The sequence below is a fragment of the Phalacrocorax aristotelis genome, chromosome 11 (assembly GCF_949628215.1).
Source record: "Phalacrocorax aristotelis chromosome 11, bGulAri2.1, whole genome shotgun sequence".
NCBI classification, from domain to species: Eukaryota; Metazoa; Chordata; class Aves; order Suliformes; family Phalacrocoracidae; genus Phalacrocorax; species Phalacrocorax aristotelis.
The window spans coordinates 9,530,091-9,558,008 of NC_134286.1; the positions used below are offsets into that span (position 1 = coordinate 9,530,091).

Below are 27,918 nucleotides of genomic sequence, written 5' to 3' on the forward strand. Positions count from 1 at the left end.
GGTCCATGAATAAATAAATGAGTAAAAACTTGGATGCACTCCTCTGACTTTCCAGCTTCTATCCATGAAGATTTCATCTGCTTTCCCATGTCAGGGCTAGCATGGTCCTGTTTGTGGTCCCATCCCTTGCAGGAGCCCATGGTACCTAGATGCTGAGCAGGGCCACGAGGATGTGGCCAAGCTGCAGCTCCCATGCAGGACCTGGGAGCAGAGGGGCTGCGATACCTTTGCTGGGTGGGAGACAAGGCAGCTCTGGTCCGCCTGAGCACTTTGGTGTTTGAAGTGCTGTTGTTCGTGCTGTTGCTTGGGCCCTCCCCTTGTATTCACCGTGTCTCAGCACCCTTTGGGAAAAAAGCCTTGATCTTGGGCTTGCTCTTCTCTCAGGGTTCAAAGGCTTCACCAGCTGAAAGGCAGACTTTGGAAAGGGAAGGGACGGCTTTTTACAGAGCTGGGGAGAATCAAAAGAAGTCATTGCAAGCGGCAGCCTAAAATATCCGACCTTTTCCTGCTTCTCTCCTCTGCTTTATATGCCCGTGCAGAGTGTGGGTGTAGCGATGCTGCATTTGTGGTGTTGCTTGTTCCGTGCCCTCTGTCCTGTTGTGTTTGCATACCTTGTGTTTCCCCGGGTGGTTTTGTGGCAGGTCTCATCTCTGGCCTCCCTGTGGGCTCAGCGGTTGGTTACCTTTGGGGGGTGAGGTCTGCAAACCCCCATGCAGCCTCGTGCTCTCCTGCCAGCCTTCCTGTTGCAGGGACAGTGGCACCAGCCAGCACAGAGAGAGCACAGGACATGCAGACCCATTCTGCAGCGGTGGGGTGTCGGGTGTCCTAAATGCCCTTGTCCAGGTCTCCTGTTGCCCTGTGGTTTCCTTCTAGTCCTGGCTGCCTGTATTGGGGGATTACCCAATAGTTTTATGTGGGAGAGCAATGGGTGGTGAAGGAAAACCCAAAAGGCAAAGAAAACAACCCAAAACATGGTGTTTGTTTTTCTTACTCTCTTTGCCTCTTAAGCCTGCCACATGTGGGAGGCTCATTGCCACTGGGGGCAGTAGGGCTGTTACATTCTTCTGTGAGACTTGGGTTTGGCAAGGCGGGGAGGAACCACAGCCAGGGGAGGCCAGTGGAGAAAAAACGTGGGTAGGATGCTGAAGAAGTCCAGCACGGAGCTACCAGGATGATGAGGGGACTGGAGCATCTGCCTTGTGAGGAAAGGCTGAGAGACCTGGGTTTGTTCAGCCTGGAGAGGAGAAGGCTGAGGGGGGATCTCATCAATACTTATAAATATCTGAAGGGTGGGTGTCAAGAGGATGGGACCAGACTCCTTTCAGTGGAGCCCAACGACAGGCCAAGGGGCAACGGGCACAAGCTGGAACATGGGAAGTTCCACTTAAACATGAGAAGAAACCCCTTCCCTGTGCGGGTGCCAGAGCAGGGGCACAGGCTGCCCAGGGAGGCTGTGGGGTCCCTTCCCTGGAGACATTCACTCCCCGCCTGGATGCGGTCCTGTGCCCCTGCTCTGGGTGTGCCTGCTCAAGGGGTTGGACGGGATGATCTCCAGAGGTCCCTTCCAACCCCCGCCATTCTGGGATTCTGAAACTGCTCCCCTGGAAGCTGCAGGAGGAGCTGCTTTGGCAGAGGCAGGTGCAGAAGGGACCAGTGGCAGCATCTCTTCCCACCGCGCTGTGAACCAGAAATGGCAGTGCCTGGCTCCCAGGAGGTTTCTCTTTTACTCTTCGTTGTATGGCAGCCTGAGCAAACAAACTGTGCTGCTCTTGATAATGAAAGGGGTGATGTTACTAATTAATTCTGTCCTATTACATCCTGCATTTGGGTGGGCAAATAAATCTCCTCTTTACACATCAGATGATTGTAGCTTTGGGTGGAGGGTGTGCTTCTAACTCGGAGTTTAGCTGGCTGCCTTGTTTCATGTGGCATGAAGATAAATGAGGTGCTATAAGGAACAGACATTTTATGGGTACATTGCTTGTCCTGAGCCTGGATGCTGGTGGTGGGATGAGGCTCAAGGAAAGAGGGGTTGGCGTTCCTGGTCCCAGCAATCAGCTGAGGCCTCTTCGCAACCCAGCATGGACAAGTCCTGCAGACTAGCATGGGATGGTTGAAAAGGCGAGCTTCCCAGTGGCATTGGTGCCTCACAGGAAGAGTTGTCCTTTGGTGGTCTCACAGAGAAGGAGATGGCTGCAAATCCATCCGCAGCATGGACTGCAGTGGTGGCTGCAGTGCTGCTGGCTGAGTCGTGGGACATTGGCTGCATGGGAGAGCTTTAATGTGGCATTTTGGATTCCTTCCCTCACCATTGCAGCTGGTTACCGAATCATCTGTGTGCTAATGAGCTGATTTGTGCCATGAACAGAGCCCTGTTAATCAATACCTCCCATGGTATGACTGCGCTGTAGCCATAATGCTTGCTTTATTTTAGGCCCTGATTTTTTTAATTAGTAATGATGTGTATGATGCTCATCCCTGGGCACCTGCAGTGCAGGCCCTGCAGATGCTGAGCTGCCTCGAAATGCAAAACTGACATCTCAGGATTTACTTTTGGAGGGCAGGTGTTACCTAAAAGCCTGGCTAGAGCAGTGGAGCATAGCGTCCTGAGGTGCTGTGGTTTTCAGCAAGGAAGTAGTAGGCAACATCTCGAGCCTCCTCCTACCAGCATGAGTTCAACCCAGCACAGGAAGCTCTGCTGCTCATGCTTGCAGCTCAGGGGTTTTGACAATCATAGGGCAGTTGATGCCCAGAAATCTTGCCTGAAGTTCCCTGCCTTCCCTCCCACACGGGATATTTGTACAAGAGCAGGCTTGCATCCTCAGGGCAGCAGTTTGCATTCAGGTGCTTGCATGAGCTATGACAGACGGGGATGGTGGGACGACTGACTAGCTCGTGTGCAGGGGCCAGTGTGCATCTCAGCTATTTCCCTGCAGTATTTCTGGTACCAATATTTCCTCATGCTGCTGTGTTTCTGTTTTCCAGATCAGCCGGTTATGCGGCCATGCTCAGCAGAGGCAGTATCGATCAGCTAATTACCCTGAAGACCTTTTTGTTGACAAGAAAGTCCTGAAGGTGACTCACGTTGAGCAAGAAGAAACTTTGTCGAGTAGGAGGAGGTGAGAATGCTTGGGCTGAGTGCAGTGTCCACGGGATGGGCTGCAGGAGTGGTCGCCGTACAGGATAGCCCCGTGGAAGTGGATGGAAGAGCTCCCTATTTGTCTTGCCCATAAACCTACAGCTGGTTTTGACTCTGAATATCAGAGCTGCTCTACAGCTAGTTCTGAAGTGCAGTGAGGTGCCTACATGTGTTTTCTCACCTGGTGCATTTTTTAAAAAAACCTGTAAACGTGCCCCTTGTTTTTCATCAATGTTTTGCCTTTTTTGCAGTGCTCCAGACACCCAGGTTCATACACCAAATGCCTTGTCTGGGTTTCTTGGGCACTGCTATAGTGCCAGAAATACTCACAGGTAGTTATAGGTGGAAATGGTTGCTCCAGCCTGAAATGTTGCATGTAACACCGTGCGTGTAGTTAAAGGGGACTTATTTCCCTTTATTTCTGTGCAGTCTTTTATGGTAGTTCAGGAATGTTAACAGCCTTTTACTGAATATTTTCAAAGTGAAGCAGGTGCCTCTGCTGCTGGCACTGCACCCCGTGCTTCCTTCCCTCTGTAAATAGAGGCTGTAATTCAGTGGGCTCATGCTGGCGTGTCAGGGAGAAGCATCTCCCCTTTGGATCTGAAAGTGCACACAGAGACGTGTGGTGCCTTTACTGCTGTCTTGAATACAAGAAAAATCCCTGTGGAAGAGAAACAGGCAAGCTTGGCAATATTTGGAACTGGGGATAGACTAAATTGGATGGATTTCTCTTTAAAGAGTAAGACGGCCACATTCTTGATGCAGTTCCCATGAGATACAGCACCAGGGCTCACATTCCTCTGTTGTCTCAACACGTTGGAGGGTTACACAGCCCAGGATCTGCCGGAGATGCCCTTTGAGGACTGTGAAGTCTAATGAAATCTACTGTGATGAATTACATGAGCTCATACCTGCAGATAAGGAGGAGTTTCTCCCTTCCCTTCCCCTCCCTGCCTGGCAGGGAGCTCTGCTTCCCAGGAAAGTTTTCTTCCATCTGTTCTCCCCAGGGCTGCTGGGCTCTGTGGGACAGGGAGCAAGGCAGTGCCTAGCATGTAAGGAGCTGGGCGTGATGGGCAGCGTAAGGGTTGTTCTGCTCCGGGTTTGGTGTAACTGAAGACCCAGGTCTTGCCTCATTTTGGCTTTCAAAATGGTGTTGGTTGGATGTCCTGCCCCACTGTAAGCCCAGTACAGGAGGTGGCCATAGGAGGTGGTTCATGAAGGAGATGAATGCCTGAAGCACCCCTGCAATTTGTACAGGGTTGTGTGGGCTGAACTCCCACCCTTTGGAGGGGCTTTGGCTCCTCAGGCAAACCCTTGTTTATTGGCATGGAGAGTAATGGACAGGTTGGTGCTTGCGATACTGTGGCAGGCAGTGTTGTGGTGACCCAGGGGAGGACTTGGGTGCCCCTCTGCCTCCATCAGCTGCTGGCTCTGACCGCATGGGCTGTGTCCATCTGATCAGGGCAGAAACAGGCTCCTTGTTAGCAAAAAGGCAGAGCAGAGCAGCCAGGCTGCCTTCGCTGGTGCTGGGTTGTTTTCTCCTTGTTTCGCCTGCCCCCAGCTGGCAATCAGGGGCTTTGTCTGAAGAGGCAACTCCACAAAATTCGCAAGCAAAGAGAAGCAAAGAGGGATGGAGGGAACTGGGCACCTCCTCTGCACCGCAGCCTGCCTCAGCTTGCTCTGTCTGACAACCTGGCACTGCTGCGCAGCTCCCCAGAGCCGGTGGACTGCAGAGGTGCCACCGAGGTCCCACCGCTATGGGCACCAAGGGAGTGTCCCCAGGAGTGCTCCCCGCTCAAGGTGCTGATCCCTCGTCATCCCTCTCAGGGAGGAAGGAGGCCAAGAAATAAGCCCTTGCCAAAGTGGGAAATGCACTGAACTGAATCCAGGAGGTCCATGAGGCCAAGTCTTACCTAGGAAGTAAGTCCCTGCTACTCATAATACCATGCTATCTGTGTGATTTAGCTAATTAAATCTGCTGGTGTTCCCCGTTGACAGCTGCAGAGTGCCACCGAAGGGGCTGACCTGGGCTGGGGGCACGGGCGCATCCTGTTCCTGCAGCTCCTGTCCCCTTTCTGGTGGCTGTCAGCATCCCTGGGTCAGCTTCTGTCCTGGCACCTCTGGACTGCTGCTGAAGGGGACCTGCAGGGGACAAAGGTCCTTGGTGCTGGGAAGGGAAGGTGCAGGGTTGGGGGTGCAGCCTGATCTGCATTCCCTCTGTCTGGTGCAGTCACTGCTTCTGAGGTTCCTCCTGCCTCCCCAGGGCAGGGCCACTTTGCTGAGTGTAACCTGGCCCTTTGAATGCAGACTGTGACTCCATGGCCAGCCCAGTGTACGCCTTGAAATTGTATATTTTTGACAGTTAAGCATGAAACCCAGTGTTACGCCTCTGTATAGGTCTGTGCTGAGAGTGTCTTCTTTGGTCTGCCACCAAAAATGCCACGTTCCCTTGCACGGATGTTGCACGGCTGATGTCAGGCAGACCAAGTGAGAAGGCTGTCCTTTCCTGAAGGACCTCTGTTGCCTTCTGCAAAGCAGAGGGGACAGCTGGCAGCCTGGGCACTTGCTGCTCAGGTGCATCCCATGTTTGCACGGCCTGAGCCAGCAGCACCTTTCCTCAGGTGCTGTGAGAGCGCAGAGGGTGTGTCTGGCCTTGGTGTGTTGCATGGTTGGGCTGAGGTTCTGCTACCCCAGCATCCCTCCCATCACCAGTGGTTTTGCCCCAAGAAACATGGGTTCAGCCCTTGAGTGAATCACATCAGGGAATGGTGCAAAATGCTACCTGAGGTCAGAAATAAGACTGATGCTTCATGGTTTGTTTGCATCCAGCTGCTTTCTTGTGTTCGCGTGACTACCTTTACTGGTTAAAATACACCAACCACACCTTCTTTTAATCTTTTAACTGAGCACCATTTTTCCCCTGTTTCTTCCAGGGAACTCATTACGAAGCTGAAGTCCCACAGCAGTTTTTACAGCAGCTTACCAGAGTACATCTGCAACCACAGCTCTGCTGTTCAGAACGACACTCTTTGCTGGAATGGACAAGAAGTCATGGAGAGGTGAATCACATCTCACTTCCTCTCTCTCCACAGCACCGCTTATCTTTTGTTAGCCAGGTGCAGGAGTGGTCTGTGGCCGAGACAATGCTCGTTCCCTTAAGAAACCTTTTACAGAGCTGCTGTCCCCCTGTGCTGCAGCTGAGATGGATGTGGAAAGTCTGCACGGAGAGAAGTGGTGGTGTGCTGCCCTCCGCTGAGTTTTCTGCACTCTGCTGTGAAAACCCTGCAGCCATGACTGCTTTTGGTTGGGGTGGGTCGATAGTGGCAAACCAAGAGGGGAGAGCAGCAGCAGCTCAGCACAGCTGTGCTCCCATGGGAGGGTGCACTGTGGTGCCAGGGGTGGCTCCTCCGGGGTAGCAATGGGGGCAATTGCCTCCATGCACGGTGTTGGGGTGGGGATGTCTCCAACCTGGCTCTGTGCAGTGGTAGCGGGACAGCAGGGCTGGCATCCCCTGCCTGATCCAAGGAGTGACAAGGAGACCACCTTGTTGGGTTTCTCCTTGACCATGGCTCTGTGCTGGAGGAGGCCAGGACCACTGAGCTCTGGTGGTGCCACTGCTGCCCTCTGACCATCATCCCGCACCCGAGGCCTGGCTGTCCTCTCTGGATGGAGCCATTCACGCCAGGGTCCAACTCATGCCCTGGCTGCTTTTCCCTGCCCTACTTGCTGGTTCTGAGGATGCCCTGGCAGTAACTGTGAGGTTAATGAAGATGGGCAAGTAGAGGATTAATAGCACAAAGGGGAAGGAAGTGTTAATAGAAATGGAGATTTTTTTCCTTGAAAAAAAAAAAAAATGCCCCTCAGGAATGCTTAAAGAATGTGGAAGTAGAACTTAAGTGTTTTTTATAATTATACATAAATCTCCTCTAATCAGCCTACTTTGCAAAGCATCCTTTGCTATTAAGTAGTTTGCATAAGGGAAGAAATAGAAATAAAATCAGGAAGTGGTGAAATGTTGAGATATTAATTATGACTTCATGATCAGTAACCTCAGGTGGTAATTAGCCTGTGCTTGCAATACTGACCTGAAACACTGAAGAGACCAAAATAGCATCAAACTATATTTTGAAAAAAATTGCTCAAGCATATAAGATCACACACTTAATAAAATGCACTTACGTTGCCTAAGGAAAAATGTGTCCTCTATGTGTACCTATTTCTGGAAAATCTTAAGTTTCCATGCCTGAGAAGTACAATTGGAGAAAAAAGATTATTTCAATACTGTCTCACTGGTTGTTAATTAAAGCTTCTTAAAACAGTGCTATAAACACTGCGGCTTTGCAGGGGAGGACCTAGGGTGAGGTCTTTGCTTATGACAGTTCACCAGGGCCACGAATGGGTGCAGTGACAGCAATGGAAAGGTGCTGAATCCAGATCCTCCTGCAAATGTAAGTTCAGAGTTATCTGCAGATCAAGCATGACTTTAGATGATAGCCTTCTTCAGCTTTCTGTGAGAATACCGGTGGACTGTCATAGGCAGAGATGTCACCCTAGGTCCCCTGCTGCAATGCTGCGGTGTTGGTGGCACAATATGGCAGGTCACATAGGTGCCACATCATGCAGAGGGGGTGAGGTAGGGAGAGGATAAAGTGTGTGTACATGAAGGGGGCACTGAGATTTCAGCCCCTGGCTGCCTGGCTGTTAAACTGAGGATTAAATCCTCCGCTGTGCTTGAAGAGAGGGTGCCTTTCCTGTCCTCTCCTCCTTGCCCCCTCTGATCTGTTGCACAGATGTCACCACCTCTGCCAGCTCCTATGAAATATTAGTAACAACTCCCTTGCAGGCAGATATTGGTGTTCTTTGCTGCGAGCGGAGAGGGGTGCTGAGGGTTAAATCCCCCATCCCCTCGGGGGGACTTCACTGGTGTCCTGGTGGGGGAAACCTGTGCTGGCTAACCATGTGAAGGCAGGGGTGTTCAGGAGGGAGGGCAAATGGAGGCACAAAATGGAGATAGCTGTTGCCCCTTAAATGCATTGACTGCCTTCCCACCTTGTATTTTTAGCATCTGCAGCCGTAACACTTGGCAGCGTGACCCTCTCCATAGGCTGTGAAAGTGTCTCATACCTAGTGGTGTTTCTGCTGATGAAACTACAGGGGGAACTCACCTAAGTAAAGCTGAACTAAGATAATGGTCCAGGGTACTCCTCTCCCAGGACCCATTTGCAGTATGTTTCAAACAGAAGCAAACATGTAGTTAAAATGGTCTCTAAAGCCAATTGCACTGTTTCCTGTGGAGCCAAAACTGACTGCTTCACATGCTTGGACTTCCCAGCGTGGCATCTTTCAGAGAGTCTGGGAGGATTCCTGAAAATCAGGAGCATTTAAGGTAATGGTGCTCGAGTACTCCAAACTACCAGTTTCTTTATTTCAGTGTTTTCCCCAAGAGGGAGCCAAGCAGCTGTTCACTGCATAGGAGCTCTTTCGCAAGCTGCTCTGAGAATGTGCCTTATGTACTGGAGCGTTTCTGGCATGGCTACAGCAATTCTTCTGTTGGACTGATGCGCACTTGTTGGTCATCAAACTTCATCTTGCTACTCTTTGCAAGAAACTTGGTGGCTTTTGAATATCTAGTATTAATTTCAGGTTGCTGACCTGCTAGTTGTCCCACATATATAATGGCTCCTAGAGAGAAGGGTCTGATTTTCTAGGTTTTGTGTATGTAAAATATACTTTATATCTTAATGCTCCCTCTTGCTTTGTTGGATATTGGCTTTTGCTAATCAGATCTACCTGACTGAAAGTTCAGCAGGCTGGACAGGAGGAGACATTCCTGCCTTGCACTTAACCTGCTGTGCATGGTTGCTGTAGCTGGATATGTTTCACCTCAGGGCAGGATTGAGTTGCCTGAGCATGGGCACCATGTGCAACCTGAGACCTCTTCGAGTTTCTGGGACATCCATAGGAAGATCTAGGATCACCCATGTCCCTGTGGAGTGGCAGGTGGGGCTCGAGGGAGGCACCTTGCAATTCCTATAGTAGTATGAGGTGCCCACCCTAGGGATAGATTAGAAAGCACCTGCTAGAGCTGCTGAAAGCTTTGCAGCATCTGGTGAAGACCAGGAGAGAGTGATGGTTGGGTGGATGCCATGTTTCCACCTGTTTCCATGTCTGGTGCTGTGCAGATGATGGGTAAAACTTCTTGGGCATTGCTGTGTCTGAGAGCTCAGTGTGAGCATCCATATGGGCATGTCTGGGCTTTGGTAGTGTCCCTGTAGGGTTTGTGGCTATTTACCTCTCACATCTTTAATGCAGTACCTGAGTGTTAATTAAGATAGAGAAAGGAGCCCTACTGGTTTATCTGTTTTCTGACCTCTCTGTCACAACAAATTTGCTAGTTATACTAAGCCCTTTTCCTATAACATGTTAAATCAAGCCTGGAATAGCAACTTCACAGCCCCTTGCCAATGCACTCAAGTACTAGATAATACCGACAACGTGTATCCTGCGATTTGACGCAAACAGTCCTTTCGGCCTCCTACGCTCCTTCTCTTGTGTTTTTTTCTGAATCAGTATTTACTCTGTTCTGTTTATCCCAGTGCTTTGTTAGGAGAGAGTGAGTGTGTTCCTCCTGCCCATGGACCGGGTGTCCATGCCTTGTCATGCCATGTCCATGAGGAGTGCTCAATGCCTTTCCACTGCATCTCATTTCCCAGCTTGAGCCTTGAACCATCCTCTGTTTCCTCCCTGCCCTTAACTCCCTCTGGCAGGTTCCTCTGGGACTCCAATGCAATGCAGCTGGCTGGAACATTTTATTGTACTTTTCTCCCAACAAAACAAACTGTTTCAGTGCAGTTCTGCATGGACTCTACTCTGCTTGTTGTGATCAAGGTCTGACTCTACTTGAGCTGTGTTCTTGTTTCATCCCTGGCTCTGAGATTTCCCACCAATGGAGTGGGGTTATGCATGCAGCAGGTGCACTCATTGCCTGGTGCAGCCCCCTGAAATTGAGTACTGAGGACCTGTTGACTGAGGGCTTTCTACACCCTGGCTCGTGGTGGGGATGACATATAATGTTCTCTGCTGATGGATCAGCATCAGTTGTCCTGCTTTGTGTATTCCAGCATTTTTAATATGATTCACCCGTCATTTTCTTTTACTGAGTCTTACTTTGCGGTCCTTTGTCCATCTCATTTGCTTCTCCAAGTTGGTCCATCTAATGGCAAGAATTCATCATCCTTCCTGAGGTTTGATCTGTTAGATTGCCATTCCTTATGTGGGTTTAGGATGGGGTGCCTTGAAATAATGTCTTGAAAACAGTGGCAACCATATGAGGAAGGTTGTTTTTTCTGGTCATGCAGAGCCGTGCCTGTGTCTTTTGCTGTACTGTTGCTGTGTGGTTGAAGAACATAAGCCAAAGTGGGAAGAAAAAATAAAAGACAACACATTACTAGTTTTCACACTTTTCAAAGTGTGCAGAAACATATTGTGCTTTCATGGGACGCCACAAAGGTTCGCAGCAAAAGCCACATGTGACACGCTCTGCTACTTGCAAAGACCTTGTTGAGGGGTCACAGTGCTTGGGCGTTCGTGGTAGCTGGAGACCAGGCCTGCTGGATCTCCCTCTGTCCCTGTGCATCTCTGTGCACCTCTTTGCAGCTTTCCTGGGCTCTGTCAATTGACAGGCACTTGCCTGAGATAGCAGAGGGTTGGACATGTAGACAGGGTGGGTGTGCAACAGCTTAAACCTGCCTAAGCAAGGGTTGCCATTGTGCCCTTCCTTGCCTCTGTTTGACTTCATGCACCATCCTCCCACCTTCCCTCATGCTGGTGGTGTTGGGTGGTGAGAGGATGTTGTCCAGTCTCTCTTAGCCTTATCTCCATCCAATGTAGAGAAAAAACAGAAGGTGATTCTTATCACTGAAGTTCTGACTGAATAATTAGCTCATTTAAAGACTTCAGCTTAAGTCGAGTGGGTGTTGAGATATCGAACTCATCTCTGTTTCTATAGGAGTTAGGTGTCTGAATCTCAAAAGTGATTTAAGCCTTTATATATAGTATCAGGGTTTTGCAGCATTTAATACTAAAAGCCTATTAAAATCTAAATTCTCAGAGTTCAATAATCTGCTTACACAAGTATATTCCTTTCAAGCTGTTCTGAATAGAATGGCAGCAACATTTGCCCCCTGCACAACTTGTAAGCATGTTAAGTATTACTGTTGGATACTGCCATTTCCAAATTTCTCAAGACAAACTTGTACATTAATCTAAATCACCAGCATAACTCTTGTTCTCTTTATACCAATTCCAAATTAATATATTTTTAGCACCTTGCCAGATTCTCTTCTTCAAGCTGGAAGTCTCAGATTTCCCTGCTGTTGCCAACGTACTGTGGTTTGTTTTAATCATACAAATCAAACAATGAAAGCACAATTGGAAGCAAGCGAGAAAAATGAGATTCTGTAATTGGAACAAAGGAAATTCTGTGCCAGCAATAACCCTTTAGTTCGTGAAGGGTTTGGTTATTTCTGGCAGTGCTGCAAAATATCTGATACAATGGAGTCCCCAAAGAGGGAGGTTGTATAACTTTTCAAGCACATAAAACATAGCTTTGTAGCAAATGTGAGTTATAATGAAAGGATAGTAGGCAAATTCAGTGTGTTATTGAGTGGCCATAATTGTTTCCAGAGTATTTCAGAAATGAAGATCATGAATCTTCCTCAGTTAAGCCTGCTGCTTTGTCTCAGATTTAGCCAATTTTTCCATAATCTATTTGTCTTGAACTTTACTCAACTGAAGTAAGAGTGGAGGGACACTTCTGTCCTTTTATCCTACAAACTCCCATTGTTTTGCTATGAATATTACTATTTTTGCTATTCCTTCTTGAAGTCCTATCTCTCAGAACCAGGTGATTACCTGAGACATTGTGCTCCTGCCACTAGCACCGCTGATGTAACGCTAAGGTTGTCCCACCAAACCGAAAGGCAGCAGGGCTGGGGAGGGTAAAATGTTGTCATCACCACTGCACCCACCTTTACTGACCCATGAAAACCAGCTGGAGATAAGACTTGGTTTCCTGCAGGAATGTGGGGGAGAAACTTTCCTCTCCTGTTTCCTCTTTTTTGTATCTTTTTGCCTTCTGTGTGGTGAGGACTTGGTGTCACCAGCACACATGGCCTGTAGTAAGTCGTGTCTTGAAGTGCAGAGCAGCTTGAGGGGGTTGCGGGTGCTGGAAATGCTATGCTCTCAGGCTCGGTTATTAAGTCCTGTGCAATGAAACCTCTTCTCTTATATTGTAGTTGTGTCTTGTAGCAGTCTGTTGTATTTGTCCCCCATCCGCTCCTTCAAACAAGTGTGATTCAGTGAACAGAGGTAGTAGAGGAAGAGCCTGCAATGGATGCCATGTTGTTTAAATTTTGGAGCTGCATTTGAATAAATATTTCACATCTGGAAGGCAGGCATGAATTAATTGTTATTTGAATGAAAAACTTACTTTCTTTTTTCTAAAAGGTGTAATTCTTTATGCTTGACTTACAGGGTTACTTTCTCTAAATCACGTCAGGCATTGCAGTAACTCATCTCTAAGTCTAGCATGGCCAAGTAGGATGATCACACATTTTACATTCATTGCCATCTATTTAAATTGCATTTGTTGTCTTGTCTTCCTTGCTCTGAAATGAAAGCCTGGAAAGACCTGCGTTTGGACTGCAATGACCAAACATTCACAGGAGACGTGTGGATGGTAGGGAGGAAAGGAGGGGAAAATCCCTTAATTTGACTGCATACTTTGGCATTTATGGCTGGTGGATAAGGAGCAGGAAGGGTCTGTAGTTGTGGTATCCTCACAGAAGACCTCAGATCATTAGTGTTTTCATCAGATGGTTGTCTTTAAAGTAATTTTTAGCAAGGCCTGCTTATCAGCACATTTTACAATGTGACATTTGTCTTTGGAAAATACCATGTCCCCAGCAAGAGCCCATACCCAGGGAGCCCAGGCAAGGAGATGCTGCTGACTGACGTCAACACACGTCAAAGAGGAAAGTATTTTGGGCTTTGCTTATGAAGTGGAAGCCAGACAATGCTCATGTTGCAAAACTGATATCCCTTTGGCACAGGGACCCCCTGGGAGTATGGGTGGACTTCATCCACTGTGCATATTTACTGTTAATGCTGATATCACCATGGCAGAGGTATGTGGTGGGTTTCAGAGAGTGGCACGTGTCCTGCAGAAGGGTCTGTTTTATTGGCATATGTTGAAAGCAGCTCGAGATGGCTCTGAGATTTCTCCTTTGCTGAGCTGTGGCTGGGGAACACAAGAGGAAGGTGATGCTTTGGCTTTGCTTTGCAATGGGACCTGCAAGCCCACCAGCCCAGCAGCAGCTTGGTGGGACGTGGGGGAGCCTGCATGGGGACTGCCCTGGGAGCCCCCTGTTCTCCAGTTCGATGCGGTCTGCAAAGGCATCTCTCTGCCACGTAAAGGCCTGGCTGCTTGGCCCAGGCTGAAGGGAGGGGTGCCAGCTGCCTTTTCCAGCTTTTCTGGCATTTCAGGAATGTCTGCCCCTCACGGAAGCTACATTTCAAAGTCTTTAACCCTTCGTTTGCCTGCATTCCACGTGCCTGAACGCTGTGCCAGCCTGGCCCTGGTGTGTGGGCGGGGGGAGCTAGTAGCCCCCTTGTACCTGAGCGTGCTGGGAGGTCTCAGCTCCCCAGCACAGAGGCAGCATGCCCTGAAGTACCGAAGCCGTGCAGGAGCTCATCTCTGCCTCTTCGGATGTAGCGTGTCCCCATACATCTGGGTCTTTGCGATTCATGCTCAAAGACGTGCAGCTTGCAGTGCCCACTGCCTTGCTGCTTCAAATGACTTCTTGTAACGGTGCAAACGGTTAATTTTGGGCCTAGTACATTCCCTTGTGCCTGGCCAGGTGGGAAGCACCAGGCAGTAGCACTCTGCTTCTCCAGCATCACTGTTTTAGGGAGAGATCCCTCTGCTAAAGCTTTCAGGTTTGCTTCCTCTTCTGGTTTGTCCCTCTGGGGGAAGTCACCTGAGGTCCTCACCAGTCTAGCGGAGCCTTCTGGAGAACAATTTCAGTCTTTGGACATGTAGGTGTGGTGGACTACTGCCGTAGTACTGGGTTCCTCCCTCCTGTACGACATCATGTAGGCTACAGAAATCTTCTCTGGCAGTTGTTGGGTGGATTTCAGAAGGGGTTTTGCCCACACAAACCCAAGCTGTTGAGTTTCTTTGTATAAAACTGTTTAGGAGAGATATTGTATTAATTTAGGTATGCACCAAATGGGCTTGGTTCTGCTCTTGCTAAAACACCCATGGGACATTTATCCGGCTAGTTAAATCTCTTAAGCTACAGGAGACTTTTCGGATATGTACTCTAAAGTACCATCAGTGTTTTAAATGAAATTTACAGTCACACCAAAAAATGGTAATTTCTTTGGTATCTGAAAAGTCATGTGTCTTAATGTTTATGTTCAGTTGCCAGATGTGCTTGTCAGGTTGGCACGGTGGTATTAGGTGACTGTGTGACAAATATGCGGCAGGTTTAATGGTTCCCTGCTGCCAGTGCCTTGTTCCCCTGCAAAACGTTAAGCCCAAGTGTTTGCATAGCTGGGCAGGTCTGTGCTTGCGGCAGCAGCATCTTCCCACGAGATGGTGCTCGGACCATATGGTCCCGCTGGCCGTCTGTGCCAGGAAACCAGACCTTCTCCTGGGCATGGGCTGCTGCAGGCTGGGATCCAGCCTGGTTCTCTCTGGCCTCACTCTTTTCAGTCATTTAGCTTTCAGCCTACAACAAGCCTCTAATTGCATGTGTAAGTGCTCTTCTGAACTGGGAGCTATTGTGTCTCAGGTATAGGGGTGTTTTATACTTCCCAGGATAGTGCAAGTATTTAAAAAAAAAAGCATGTGTTTTGCAAAATGTTGAGTCCTGTTAGGAGGCCCCAGCATGGGGAAAGGTGTCTGGGCAGAGAACAGAGCTGTTGGAGTCAGTACAGTATGCCTGAGCAGCACCACGCTGCAGCTGAGGTGCTGCATGGTGGGTTGACTGTGCGGGCAGCTGCCCCAGTGTTGAGGAGCTGGTGGGGCTTGTGAGACCCGAGTTGATGTTTCTGCTTTGCAGTGATGCTTCTCCTGTACGTGGACAAAGCTGTTTACATTTGGAAACATGAATATACACAGGCATGTGCTCCTCTTAGAGGCACAAACACCTCCTTTCTCCCATCCTTCATCTGCCATCTCTTTCAGCGAAGCATCTTGTGGCATCATCAGCCCTCAGTTGAGCAGTGTATGGGGAGTGCCCAGCGCTGGGGGACCCAGCAGGGGATGCAGAGCATTCCTGTACATAAAACTCCTGCTCCAAAAAAGCCTTGGCATGGAAATTGGCCTCAGTCCTGTGTTTTAAATGATGCAAATATTTCAGATCAGGGGCAGGTTCCTGCTGCACCAGTATAAACCTGGGGTTGCCTTTGCATCCCCACATGTCTGAGTCTGTCTCATTCCTAGTTTAGAGTTTAAGTGGGGCCAACCCCGCTGTGTATCCCTGAAACCAATGTGCCCTGACAGCTGTTTAGCTGTATGTCCTTGTGACTCTTGCTTTCTCCCCCAGCAAAGCATCCTCCCTGAGCTGGCCCCACCATCCCTCCTGTCTCCCCCCTCTCCTTTAAATCCCTGCTGAAGTCCCACTTCCTCCCCAAAGCCTCTGTAAAAAGGGCTGACTGTCATCGCCTGAGCTTGCCCAGCAGTGTGGGGATGAAGGATTAGTGGGCAGGGGAGCAGGGAGCTGGCAGACGGGGAGGCAGTCACTGGGGCTGGTGCTGGGAGTTGGGTAAGGACATAATGTGTAGGAGATGAATTGCAGAAAGGAATATTAATCGTGTTTACCCATGGCACCAGAAAAACAGATGTACAGTAAAGCAGACTGGTGCTTGGTATTATCTTGGCAATCTTGCTTTCACAGGCTGTGCCGAGGTTTGGCAGCATGTGCTCAGGCTGTCAGCTCTTGGAGATGAGGACTTGTTTTGTTCTTGTAGAATATCACAGCCTGTCATTGGGGCTGTGATGAATACCATCAACCCTCAGCTCGAGAAGTCATCAGTGTGCTCTGTGCCACACCTGTGGCTGCCAGCAGTCAGTGGTAGCAGCCGCTTTCTGGTCCTGAAGCCGACTTTGAGGTTAGTGCAGACACACTTGTCTCACGTCCCGAGCATCACGAGCTGTTACCTAGGTACCAAGCATAGAAACTCATTCCTCCAAAGGCAAGCATGTGGCGATCCCTCTGTCCCTCTTCTCCTTGCTTTTATCACTCTGATAAACTTTGCCACTCCATAAATTTTGAAGCAGTGAATTTATATTTCTTTCTTAATCACCAATGAAGAAGCTGAGCACAGGCTTGGCTGCCCTCTTCTGCAGAGCTCCTCTGGCAGCTCGGGGAGGGTCCCTGTGGAGAGCTGCGTCTGGAGATCTCTCTGCCAGCTCTTAATCTGCTTTATGGGTGTTTTACTGACTTGCACGATACCCATGTAAATTGGGAGATCATGTGGTGCAGAGAGCCCAGCACCGTACCAAAGTCAAGGTATGTTCTGTCGAAGCCGTTACTTTGATCCCCAAGGCTGGATCTCATCAAAGACTGAAATCAGGATTGTTTGACAACACCTATTTTCCATTAGCAATGTTGACAGCATTAATTATATTCTGATGCTTTAATTCCTTATTATTGAAATCACACATCAGTGATAGTCATTATTTTGCAAGGGGGTTGATGTTATGCTAATCAGCTTGCAGTTAACTGGGTCATCCCACTCATTTTTTTTGGCTGTGGGCACAACACTACTGCTCTTGTACTGGAGTCTCTGTGGTCTGCCAAGATTTATTTTAAACAAACATGAGCAAGCCAGAATTTCTGAGCCAGCTTTCTTAGGACTCTTGGGTGCAAGTTATGTGAAAATATTTATCCCTGTTGTATACTGTTTAATGTATTCCTTGGTTACTAATGGACTGGAAAGGACTTCATTGTCCTCAAGTGATACAAGTACATCATCTTGTTGCTTTGCAAAGGCAGAGCAGAAATATTTCTGGGAATCTTCTGTCTTTTCTTTGTCATTATTAACTGTTTTGTGCTCTCTGTTTTGGAAAGGGCTGGCGCTTATCTTGGGATTTCTTATGTTTGTACTGAACTGTAAAGATCTCCTCTGTATTAGCCCATCCCATTGTGGTCTCCTCTGTTCTCACTTCCACAGGTACAGTCCCCAAATCACAAGGAGTGGAGCAAAAGCTCAGCCTGGCAACCATGAGGTGAAGATAAAAGGTCCTGAGCCAGTGATCAGCCAGATTATTGACAAGCTGAAACACATCAACCAGGTTTGTTGCAGGCCTGCCAGCAGGGATGGCTTCAGAGTGGGCGGTTTCCAAATCAGTCAGGCCTCCCCCACGCTTTCTTTGTGCTCAGCCAGACAACCCAGGGCATCTCCATCTTCTGCAGCTGTGTGCAGAGCCAGTGCTGCCTTGGCCCCGCGCAGTACCAGCCTCACAGGGCACGTGAGGCAGATCCTGATTCATGCACGCTGGCGTGGTGCTCTGCGAGTGCCGCAGGAGCGGCAGGGCATGTGCGCTGCAGCCTTCCAGGGCTCTGCCTGCGCCCAGGAGGATGTGTGGTTGCTGGGCATCCATCCCCCATGCAATGGAGGACCAAGAAAGATGGCGTTGCTATGGTGCCCCCAAGCACGAGGTGCTGGCAGGGGTCTATGTGGCACGTGCCTGATGTCCCCTCTGGTGTAGGAGTCCCCTTTGGCATTGCTCGGGGCTGGCAGAGCGGGTCACTTGTTTTCTCGCTCTAGCACCCTGGGCATTCACTCCCAGTAACTACCGGGGCAAGTTAGCATTGAATGGGGAAGTGGCAGAGCTGGATGAGACCCTTTCAGCTGGAGAGGGAGCTTCCTTCCCACGGTCTCAGACCTGGCATCCTTGCCAGGACAAGCAGTATCTTGTCTCTACCTGTTATGCCAGGCCAGGTTAGGTCTGTGAACAAGCCCCACCATTGCCAAGAGATTAGGTGGCACCTCTGCATGGCGTTCAGCTTGTGATTGTTAACTTCCCAGAGCTCTTCTGCAGTGTTGCCTCAGGCCATCTGGGCTGGGGTCCGGCTCTGGACTCTGCTCTCCTTTCTGTGTCACTGAGTAACTCGCAGAGGGAATGTTTTTCAGTAGGCTAATAGCTTGGACCTCTGTACTTTCCAGGGACATACAGTGCTGGGACCTTGCAGGGCAAATACTCGGGTGGTAATGCTGTCTGTTAATACAGCTGAGCTGCCCAGCCTTTCCTGAGAGAGCTCTTAGTGATGGGGACTTTGTTCAGGGTCACTTCGGCCTGAGGCTTTGGGCAGCAGTGGGTTCTTGGGGTTAAGTCCAGCTTTGCTTCCCAACTGGGTGGGCTGCGAGGGCTGGTCTGTTTGGAGTTGCTGGCTTAGCGACTTTTCTGCTAACCTCTGCTTTCCTGCTCCCTCGACTGCCAGGGACTGTTTTCATAGCAGTTTCTGGTTTAACCCCTGCACCTTCCATTGCAGGCACGCCTCATTAGCTGCTGTCTGGGAGCAGGATGCAGCGAGGGATTCGGGGTCCCCAGGAGCACCCCGGCATGTGGGAGCTGATGGTGGGCAGCACAGCCCACTCTGCCTTCCCGCTTGCCTCCCCGCGCTGAGCCATGCCATCTGCCAACAGCCCATAATTATTTAAGGGGGGGAGAAAATAGCATAATCAGCTCCCTATTAAATGGGGTAGAGGGCAGGCTTCAACCTGCAGGTGATAATGATATTTTGCCATTCACAGTGAGAAAGTCGCACTGAACAAAACATGGTTATTAGTGTACTTGAAACTGCTGACATAAAGTGGTTGTGAAATGCTGGCTGCCAGATTGGGTCAAGTTAGGTCTTTGCTGAACAGTTCAGGCTGCTGAGGAGCAGAGATTTGTGGAATGAGAGACCCTGGGTAAACATTGCCGGGCTGAACTTAGCTGTTTGCAGCAGCAGAGTGTCTTTGTCAGCCACTACTCTGGGAAAAATAGTGGTAAGGGGGTGAATACTATCAGCTTGGTCGTGATCTCTTATAGCGCTTCCCCTCCTTGGCTTGCAATATGGTATTGGAATGTGTTATGAGGGACAGGTGAGTTGTTTTGGTTTAAACAGCATTAAGTGTAAGAGTCTGAAAGATATTGAACCCTCTTGTAAAGTTGTGTTTGAGAAAGAGGGGGATTGAGAATAAAACCAGGAGAAAATGTGAAATGATTTGTGAAAATTCATTATTAACCTAGCTATTCCTGCGGAGGGTCTTCAATGGTAGGTAGCTTACTGGGAAAGTAACTGCAGAGGTCACTTATATCTGGGATTTGGGGTGTCATAGCTCACCATCACGCTTACTTTCTTGGCCTACTGAAGTTTTGTGCTCTCATTCACATCTGGAATGCATCTTGAATGCCAGAGAGTAGGAAAAGTGAAAAGAGCAGCTCTGGATGGATTACAGTTGTGTTTTTCAGGTGTTGGCTTCAGATCTGGGAATCAGTGGGGACTCCCGGGCTGGGGAGGGGTAAAGATCTCCTGATCCACCAAGCTTAAGCCAACAGCAACTATTAAGGGTTTTCAAACATCCAGAATCTTTTGGAGAAAAGAGCACCTTTTGAAGTGTTTGTAGTGCTCAGAGCTGTAAACTGGATTCCCCATGTGACTACTAGTAATTGTGAATCTAGTACCATATAATGAATTCCTCCCCACGTGTCGTGTTGGAGATGCAGCTTGGATTTTGTGGATGTGGGTAGACTCAGGAGCCATGCTAGTTGGTGTGATATTTGTTAAGAGTTCCACAGCTTTTACTTTTACTTGCAGATTTTTGCTAATGTCTGTAATTTGCTGATGACTTGGCTTCGATTTATTCCAGGCTGCTCATGCTGCTGAAAAATGTGTGTTCTTTCAGCAGTATGCCACATTTTTGAGCTTGCTTGAGTTTGGTGAATGTGTTGTGTGCAGAAATCATGCTCGCTCATTAGTTCGTGTCTTCTCAGACTGAATCTGGTAGGTGCGCACACGTATATGAGAAAGTCCCATCAAACTTCTGCAGTTTGAAAAGAGAACGGTGTTGTGAACAAAATCCACAGGGCCTGAAAGGAGTATAGAAAACTTAACCCAGAGGGGAGGAGAAGTAAAAATTTGCCAGATTGTGTAAGTTTGGTTCAAGCACCTTTATCAAGCTAAAATGAATAAAGCTCACTACCTGAGTAGTGGTGCTGTCTCAAGTCAGTCTTTTCTGGATGAGTCCCCCTCGATGGTGCCTGCTCATCTCATCAAGACTCCAGACCATTTCTGTTTCACCCGAACGTGTGATTATGGGTGGTGCTATTTTTCATGCGTTGGTGGGCGAGGTGGTTTATTATTGCCATATTGGAAGTAAGGATTTTTTTCCAGTTGTGTTAGATGTCTACCAAGTTTTGATTTGAGTTATTTTTGCTGTGTGCCCAGAGGCATGAACTGCCCATCCATAAATATTAGCATTGTTATCTCAGCTGGGAGGCCAAGGGTCACCTTCAGGAAAATTAGTTGGAATTGGTTCCGAACTTTTATTTCCCAGAGTGGATGGGGTCTGTTTCTAGCTAGAAGGGTTTCCACTCATCCCACATGTGAAACTATATTGAAATTGAAAGGTTATTCTGTGTCAGCTCGGGTTTTTTGTGACTTGGTACACCAGGCAAAAAGTGATGTGCAAGGTGAGCTGTTTCTTCTGGTCACTCAATTTTCCTCCCACCACAAGGACGTTTAGGTGGCTGACAGATGGGGATGGGGTTCAAATTTTAAAGACACACATGGAGGTGGGAGCTGTGTCCCCTATCCCATGTCCTGGGTGCTCTGCCATGTTGGTGACGTCCTATTGAACCTCCTCCCAAGAAAGCTTCTGGGGAGCGGACCTGAGTGACGCTGGTGCGAGGATGCAGCAGGGATGGAGTCTGTGGGTACCAGATCAGCCAATGTGACACTCTTGGTCGCCTCTCCTGTCCCTCTTGGCCCCCAGCTGGCTGTGTGCTTTCTGCAGCGCTTACGGGGCTCTGACACCATTGAAGCAGATGCTTTACCCCATCCTTACTGCACTTACCTGTGGAATCTTGTGCCCAGTTCTGATCCCTTTTTATGCTTAGAAAAATCCTGGTGTTTATCATAGGACCATGTCTAAGAGGAAGACTGTAATATTGGATGAAAAGGGGGAAAAAAACGCCAAAAATGAAGAATAAAATCCATAAAAGGAAACTTAACTGGGGGAGATGGGTCTTTACAAGAATGAAAGGCCTGGAAACGTATTGTACATTTCCAGACACTGGAGTTAAGGGCTCATTTAGAATATTTCAGATATACTGGAGTTTGACAGTTCTTTGGTTTCCACATCAAACAATCTGTAATTTATTGCCCCGTATAGGGACTGTGTTTTTATCATGTTGCATATTCTCTAGCCAGAAATCTAACTACCATATAAGCTCTTGAAAAAAAAACCCCTTTGGGGATCAGAATCCAGGCAATATGCTTTCACAGACCCTGAGAAACCCGCTTTGATTTATTTCCTTGGAAATAAGGGAAGCACAAAATTTCCTGGAGTATTACAGCTGTTCCCCCCAAGCAGAATCTCGCTGCCTTTCTTCACGTGCTCGGCGTAAAGACCCGGGTCCTGTGGCGAGCCCCGTGTGAAAGCGCCTCACGTCGCTCTTCGTGGGGCTTACAGGAGGATGAGAACAAAATTTAGAAGTTTTATGAGGCTGTAAAACACAGAGCTCTAGCTGGAAGGAAAAAAAAGGAGGCCCAGAGGTGCGAATGACCGAAGACAAAATAGACCTGAAGGTTGCAAAAAAGCATGCACTGGGGTTTAAATAGGCTGCGTTTGGAGCCGGGTTGTTCAACCAATATGTCCTATATTTGTTTGTAGGTCTAATGGGCTGTTTCCCTGCAGCCTGGCTGCTGGGAGAGGGCATGACAGAGGTCACCCAGAAGTTAATTTGGAAAGAGGCCAAAAGGCCACAACTTGATTGAATCAAATGTAAACAAAATAGGCCTGGGAACAGTGCGATGCCCTTGTGTCCGAGTCTCTCTCAACCTCTTTGCTCAAAATATAGACCACGGCGGAGCATCGGGGACTGGCAAAAGGGGTTTAACCCTGCCATGGTGGGATGATGCTTGGGGTAGCAAAGGGTCAGATCCGGACCCAGCTCGGGGCACGTGGGGAACCTGCAAATGGGCTGTCTGGACAGCGGGATGATTGCTTTCCATGCCCGGGGCAGCCACAGGTGCCTCCGGGGTAGACGTGTGGGGTTTCCAGGGAGCCGCCTTGCTGGACCCTGTCCTGGGTGGCTCTGAGGAGGGAAAACTATTAAGTTTATTATGGGAGACTCTGGGGAGCTGAGGAGTTTTCAGGAATATATTTCCCCTCCGGAAAAATCTGCAACTTTGACGGATTTGGTGAAATCACGTCTCTCTGTGGTCTGCTAGGCTTTGTGATGTTTATTATTCCCACTGTATTGTAATTCCCTAGCCAGATGAAGCAGCATAATAATTAGAAAAATGCACAAACTGTCAGATTGTTAAATAACGTGATGCACAATGCTTATCACTTGAAGATACAATTTTTAAATTGCACCAAAACAAGTAGCTTTTGGCTAATTTTCCACTTTTAAATTTAATACGTTAACACTACAATGTCTGAAGTGCTGCATATGTGTAGTATAATTTATCAAGTCCTCAAAAGAAATGCTAATAAAGACAATAATTACTTGGACACGCCTTTTGTTCAACATCATTAAACAGTTTGTAACAATTAAAACATTAAAACCACACGTTGTTGAAAGCAACCAGACATTGCAATTATTTCTTACTGAGGCTATTAAATAAAATGACAGAAGATTTTTATTTTAATGATAAATGCATTTTGGAATGGATCAGCTAATTCTTCTTTTACTACACAAAATAATCTGTAGCTCCACCAAGTCTAGGCCTGGTATTTAAAGACTAACTCCATCCTCCTTTTGAGCCGTGTCTCAGCTCTCGTTAACACGCCGGGTAAATGCTCTCTGACTCCATACGCAAGTGGCAATTACAGGATTTTGCCAGGCCAGTTAAACAGGGGAAGTGTGACCCTCTGTAACAAGAACATAATTAAATTTGAATGTATCTGACTGTCAGGTTGCTTTTTAAACCCAAGCCCCTCCTTCCCATCTTAGTAAGAGCTGGCATTTGCCCATGCCAGCTATCGCCCGTTGGGACCCTATCTGCAAACGTTCCGGCTTTATCAGGTTTAGTTGTGGGAACGCTGTACCTGCAGGTCACCCAAAATGGGTTTTCTTTAACAGCTCAGGATTAATTGGACCCGGTGTGTTTGCGTGCGTGTTTTTAAACAGACGTGTGATCTGGGATCTGTTTGCTGAAGTTTCGTGCCTGTTTTGCCTATGGCCTTGCACGAGACAGGAGCGTAAGGGCTGTGCTGTTAAGCCCCATGCTTTTACTGCTTGTGCAGTTATGTTTGCTGTGGTATGTGAGGTATTTCCCATTTTCAGTAAGGAAAGGGTGGTAAATAGGCACATTTCTGGTGCTGCTCAGTGACGCTGAAACTTGGAGTGGTGCTGAGGGCCTGAACGTCTCCTGTGTGCTGCATAGACCCAGCTATGAGTGCTGTCTCTTACTGACTGGTTGTTTTTATTGAAGGTAGTGCCAAAATGCCCGTCAGTATCCAAAGTCCTCATATCCGCTAGTTTTTGGAGGAAATAATTCGTTGTAGGATTTTCCTTGGAGCACCCAAGTCCTTGGGTCCATCCCCACATGTCCCTTTTTTGGTAAATAATGGGACTGCAGAGCTGTCATTTTTTAGGACAAGATTCACTATTTCCTTGTCCTTCCTACTTTCGTTTTTCTTTCCCCTGGTAATGACTTTCAAGAACACACAGGAGAGGACTGGGAAAGATGTGTTCCTGTGTGAAGCCAAGTATCTTCTTTATTGATATGAAAAAGGAACATCTGACCTGTGCTCCCTTTTTGCTAATCCCACTTGCCTTTCTGGGGGTTGCTTTATTCATCTGTGGTGTTTCACCACTTATCTAGTATGGGAACAGATGTTTAGCTGAGTTGAGACTATAGGAGCAGCAAAGCTTTCCCAGGCGGTGAATCCGGCCCCCTGCTTTTCTCAGCAAGACCAGGAAGCTGCTGGGGCTGAGCTTGGACGGGTGGCAGTTTTGGCTGATCTCCACACTAGTTTATTGTTTGTCATTCATAACCTTTGGGTGACATAAACAGCATTTTATCACTTTCCTTCCCTGAAATTCCCTGCTTGCTAGGGTCTTATGCATGAGAAGGGATTCAACTTTGCCCCTGTGGCTTCAGCTCTGGCAGGGAGGCAGGTGCCTCAGGTGTGTCCTGCAGGGACCAGCCTCCAAACAATGCTGTGGAAATCAGCTGGGAAAAAACCCATCTTTAAAGGAGATTCATTTGCTTTTGTGTCCAAACCACACAGCTGATGCACAGTGGTGCTTTAAAACAAACACCAGATATCCTGTACCAGCACTGGAGTTTTTCCTGTTGTGGAGGAAACAAACCTGGAGGAATCCTTGTACAGCAAAACACTGTGTAAGTGGAGCCATTGATACGAAATTAACAGTTAATTAGTTATTCTGGGCCTCATTAATTGTGCTGCCTTGTGCTGTGACTCAGGCTGGTAATTTAATCAGCAGATGTCTAAGATAGGTGTCCTCCCGGATGGCCCCAGTAACAAAGCACACAGCCCTCGCCAGCGTTACGGGTGTGACTGGTAGGTTTCTCATTGACGTGTTTTTCTCAAAAATTTGACTTAATATCAAGGGTTTTAAAGTGTGGCCCAGACTGAGAGGGAACTGGGATTCAGAGAGCTAATCCTCATCATCCAGAGCAGGTCTGGAGGGTAACCTATGATCTTCTTGGCTGCAGAACAAATCTGATTGCTTTTGTTCCCAAGAAAAAGACTCGTTACCAATAACATTACTTTTTATTCCAGACTGATGTCGTGTAACCACTTAGCCATGATGTTCTCAGGGGAAGGGATGAAGAAGCAGTGCTGTAGGACCTGCTGTGGGCAGGGAGGGCTGGCTCTGGCAGGAGCGCTGCTCTGCATCCCGGGCTTTGCTTTGGGAGTGTTGTGCCCAGATCTTGTGTGGTGTGCAGGCAGCGAGATTCCTGCTCCATCCCTAGCTGCTCCATGCACCAGGAAGGTTGGAGCTGGGGATTTCCCTAGTGTAATTCTGCTACTTCACCAAACCACTCTGCAGTGGGTACAAGACACATTTATGGCATTTTTTCTGCCAGAGGTGTTAATGTATATCTGGTCCATGACAGCAGCTGCAGATGGGTAGCGAGGACCTTCCGGATCCAACCCACTGTGCATTTGCGTGTAACCTGTATTGAATGAACTGAAAGCACTCACTGGTTTGGCATCCCTTTGATAGGAAGGGCAGAGTAAGATGTCTTACTGCTGCGTGCAAAAAGAATGTTACCTGGCTGAAGCAGTTCCTCTTCTGGTCTCAACAGCTTCATTCTTGCAGCAAATGTCACCAGAGCTTTCGTGGTCTGAAATTAGAAGAGGCATTGGACTTACACCCCACCCAGCAATCCTGTTCTGGGAAAGGGTGGACCCTTTTCTAAAGCACTGGCTTGGCTTGGTAAGAAGCTCAGGCTGTTCCTGGGACCTCTCCTGATGCTCTTTCCCACCTCCTGCCATGGAGGTAGTGGCCAGCACAGACCACTGCGGCTTTCATCCAGGCTGCTGTCAGAAAGTGCAAGAGGTTTTGTATGTTTTAGGTAATGGATAATTTGTCATCTCACCCCTTTTGTTACACCTGCTGACAAAGCAGATGTTTGTAATAAGGCAGGTCTCTGCCGGCAAACCCTGTCCCCAGTCATGAGACTGCTTTGACCTCTCTGCGTTGGGACAGGTGTAAATAACCCTCACGGCTCAGGAGGACTCTATCAATTAATGCTGTTGCTTGTTAAACTTCTTAGCTTGGTTTTGACATGTAACTGACTGCAAAGGCTGGGTTGTATGTTACAGTTCTTGCTGTTGGAGCACGTGCTGTGAGAGATGGCCCTTTTGCAGCATGTAAAGCTGAGAGCAAATGGGGAAGTTTAGGTTGCAACAATATTGCCTATGGCCTCGCTCAACTGTATTGTGAGGGAATGATACTTAAAAGAAGAAAATGTGCTTGGTTGTCCTTTCTGAGGACACACGGAAGAAGATGCTGTCCTGTGAAGCATGGGGAGCTGGGAGGCAGCTGGCTGAGGGTGGGTGTCTGGGCCATCAGGATGTATCATGATGGGCAGGAAGTTACTTTTTATTTTTGGCAGAAGCCCTCGAATGCCTCCTGCCTACCAGTGAGGAAGGAGTTTACTGACCTTTCCATGCAGAACATATGCTCCTAAATGCTGAGGGTGACACTCATGTAGATGCATTTTAAGGCTTCCTCCGTGAGTGTTGGGTCTCGCTGGGGGAAGGTATAAAGTAACCAGCTTTGAACCTAATTTAAATGCTGAGTTGCTTCAGCTGCTCAGCTGGTTGCTGTGCACCTGCGTGGGAGAATCACTCTGGGCCGGGCTCTTGCCTGCAGCTTGGAGGCCTGAGCCTTGCAGGGTCTGTTTCTGTCGAATACGTTCAGTATTGGTGATGAATTGCACCCCAGTGTATCAGCAGCGCCATGCTGGAGCCGGGATGATTCCTAATCCTGTGTGTAGGCCCATCCTAGGAGGCAGGTGCCAATATTGACTCTGGAAAAGCTGTGACCGTGAAGTTAAATTTTCTCCTCTTCAGGTTGTAGCAAGCAGCAGCCATGCTCTGAATGCAGAGGAGAGCTATGACCTTGCCCAGGAGCCGCTCAGCCATCAGCCATTAATTAGGGACCACAGAGGCTGGAGAGACCCTGTTCCTGGGATTACTTCTGGTCTGGTTTGTCTCAATCGAATGCCTGTTTAATGTGAAGTGCATAAATACTTGTGGCAGCAGGGCCCCGGTCTCTGGGCTCCCTGCCCCAGCTGGGCGCCTTCCCCAGCATCACCAGTGCCGTCCTGCCTGCGGAGCCCGCTCTCGTCTCCCTGCTCTCCTCTCCACACAGGACAGAGCGGTGCCTGTCAGGTGGTGGAGGTGGCCACGGGATGCTGGAGGCTACTGACCCCCCAGCTCTCAAGGAGCACGTCCAAGGCTCAGCTAGGCACAACCTATGAGCCTCCAAGACGGGCTACTCGCTCCTCCCTAGCTAACAGGTTTGGGGGTGTTTGCCTTGGTGTCCTCCTCCTCCTGCCTGATTTAAGTCTCTGCTGAAATCAGTGGCTCAGTAGTTAGCCCTGCACTGGGGTTGTCTTGCCTGACGGGAGGTAACTGGCTTATGAGGCAGTTGTTCGGTCCCTGCAGCAGCTCTGTGGACATTCAGCAGAGCTGCTTGCAGTAGCTTTTTGGGCTTCCAGTGCTTTGGGGTGAAGTGAATGCAAAAGTAAAGCTAGAAAGAGCAGCCCCTGGAAGGGCAGGGTGCAGCCAGGGGCAGAGGGGCTGGTGTTCTGGCAGAAACCTCTGTACAAGACACTGGTGTGCACAAAAATACATTATTTGAGAAGTCCTTCTCTGCTGGGAGGTTTTAGCGAAAAAGGGAAGCATCTGGGACAGAGATATGCCTCTATTTGTGTGGCAGAAGGAGAAGGGGGGGAAAAAAAAAATCCTTCCGGCACAGCTCTCAGCTCGCTGTTTCCTACCTG

General features: G+C 48.6%; 1 protein-coding gene across 4 annotated transcripts in view; it reads left to right on the forward strand.

Moving 5' to 3' along the window:
• Positions 1 to 27,918, forward strand: part of GPC3 (glypican 3) — a 156,115-nt gene that overhangs the window by 91,066 nt on the left and 37,131 nt on the right. For 3 of the 4 annotated variants that reach the window (XR_012662711.1, XR_012662712.1, XM_075106809.1), the window contains exons 4-6: positions 2,986 to 3,119; positions 6,073 to 6,198; positions 17,384 to 17,504. Coding sequence is in view for 2 of the 4 variants with exons in the window: in XM_075106809.1 (XP_074962910.1) it covers positions 2,986 to 3,119; positions 6,073 to 6,198; positions 17,384 to 17,504 (381 nt within the window). In the remaining 2 variants the exon portion in view is untranslated. The remainder of the gene's footprint in view (positions 1 to 2,985; positions 3,120 to 6,072; positions 6,199 to 17,383; positions 17,505 to 27,918) is intronic. The other variant, XM_075106811.1, reaches the window with a different exon arrangement.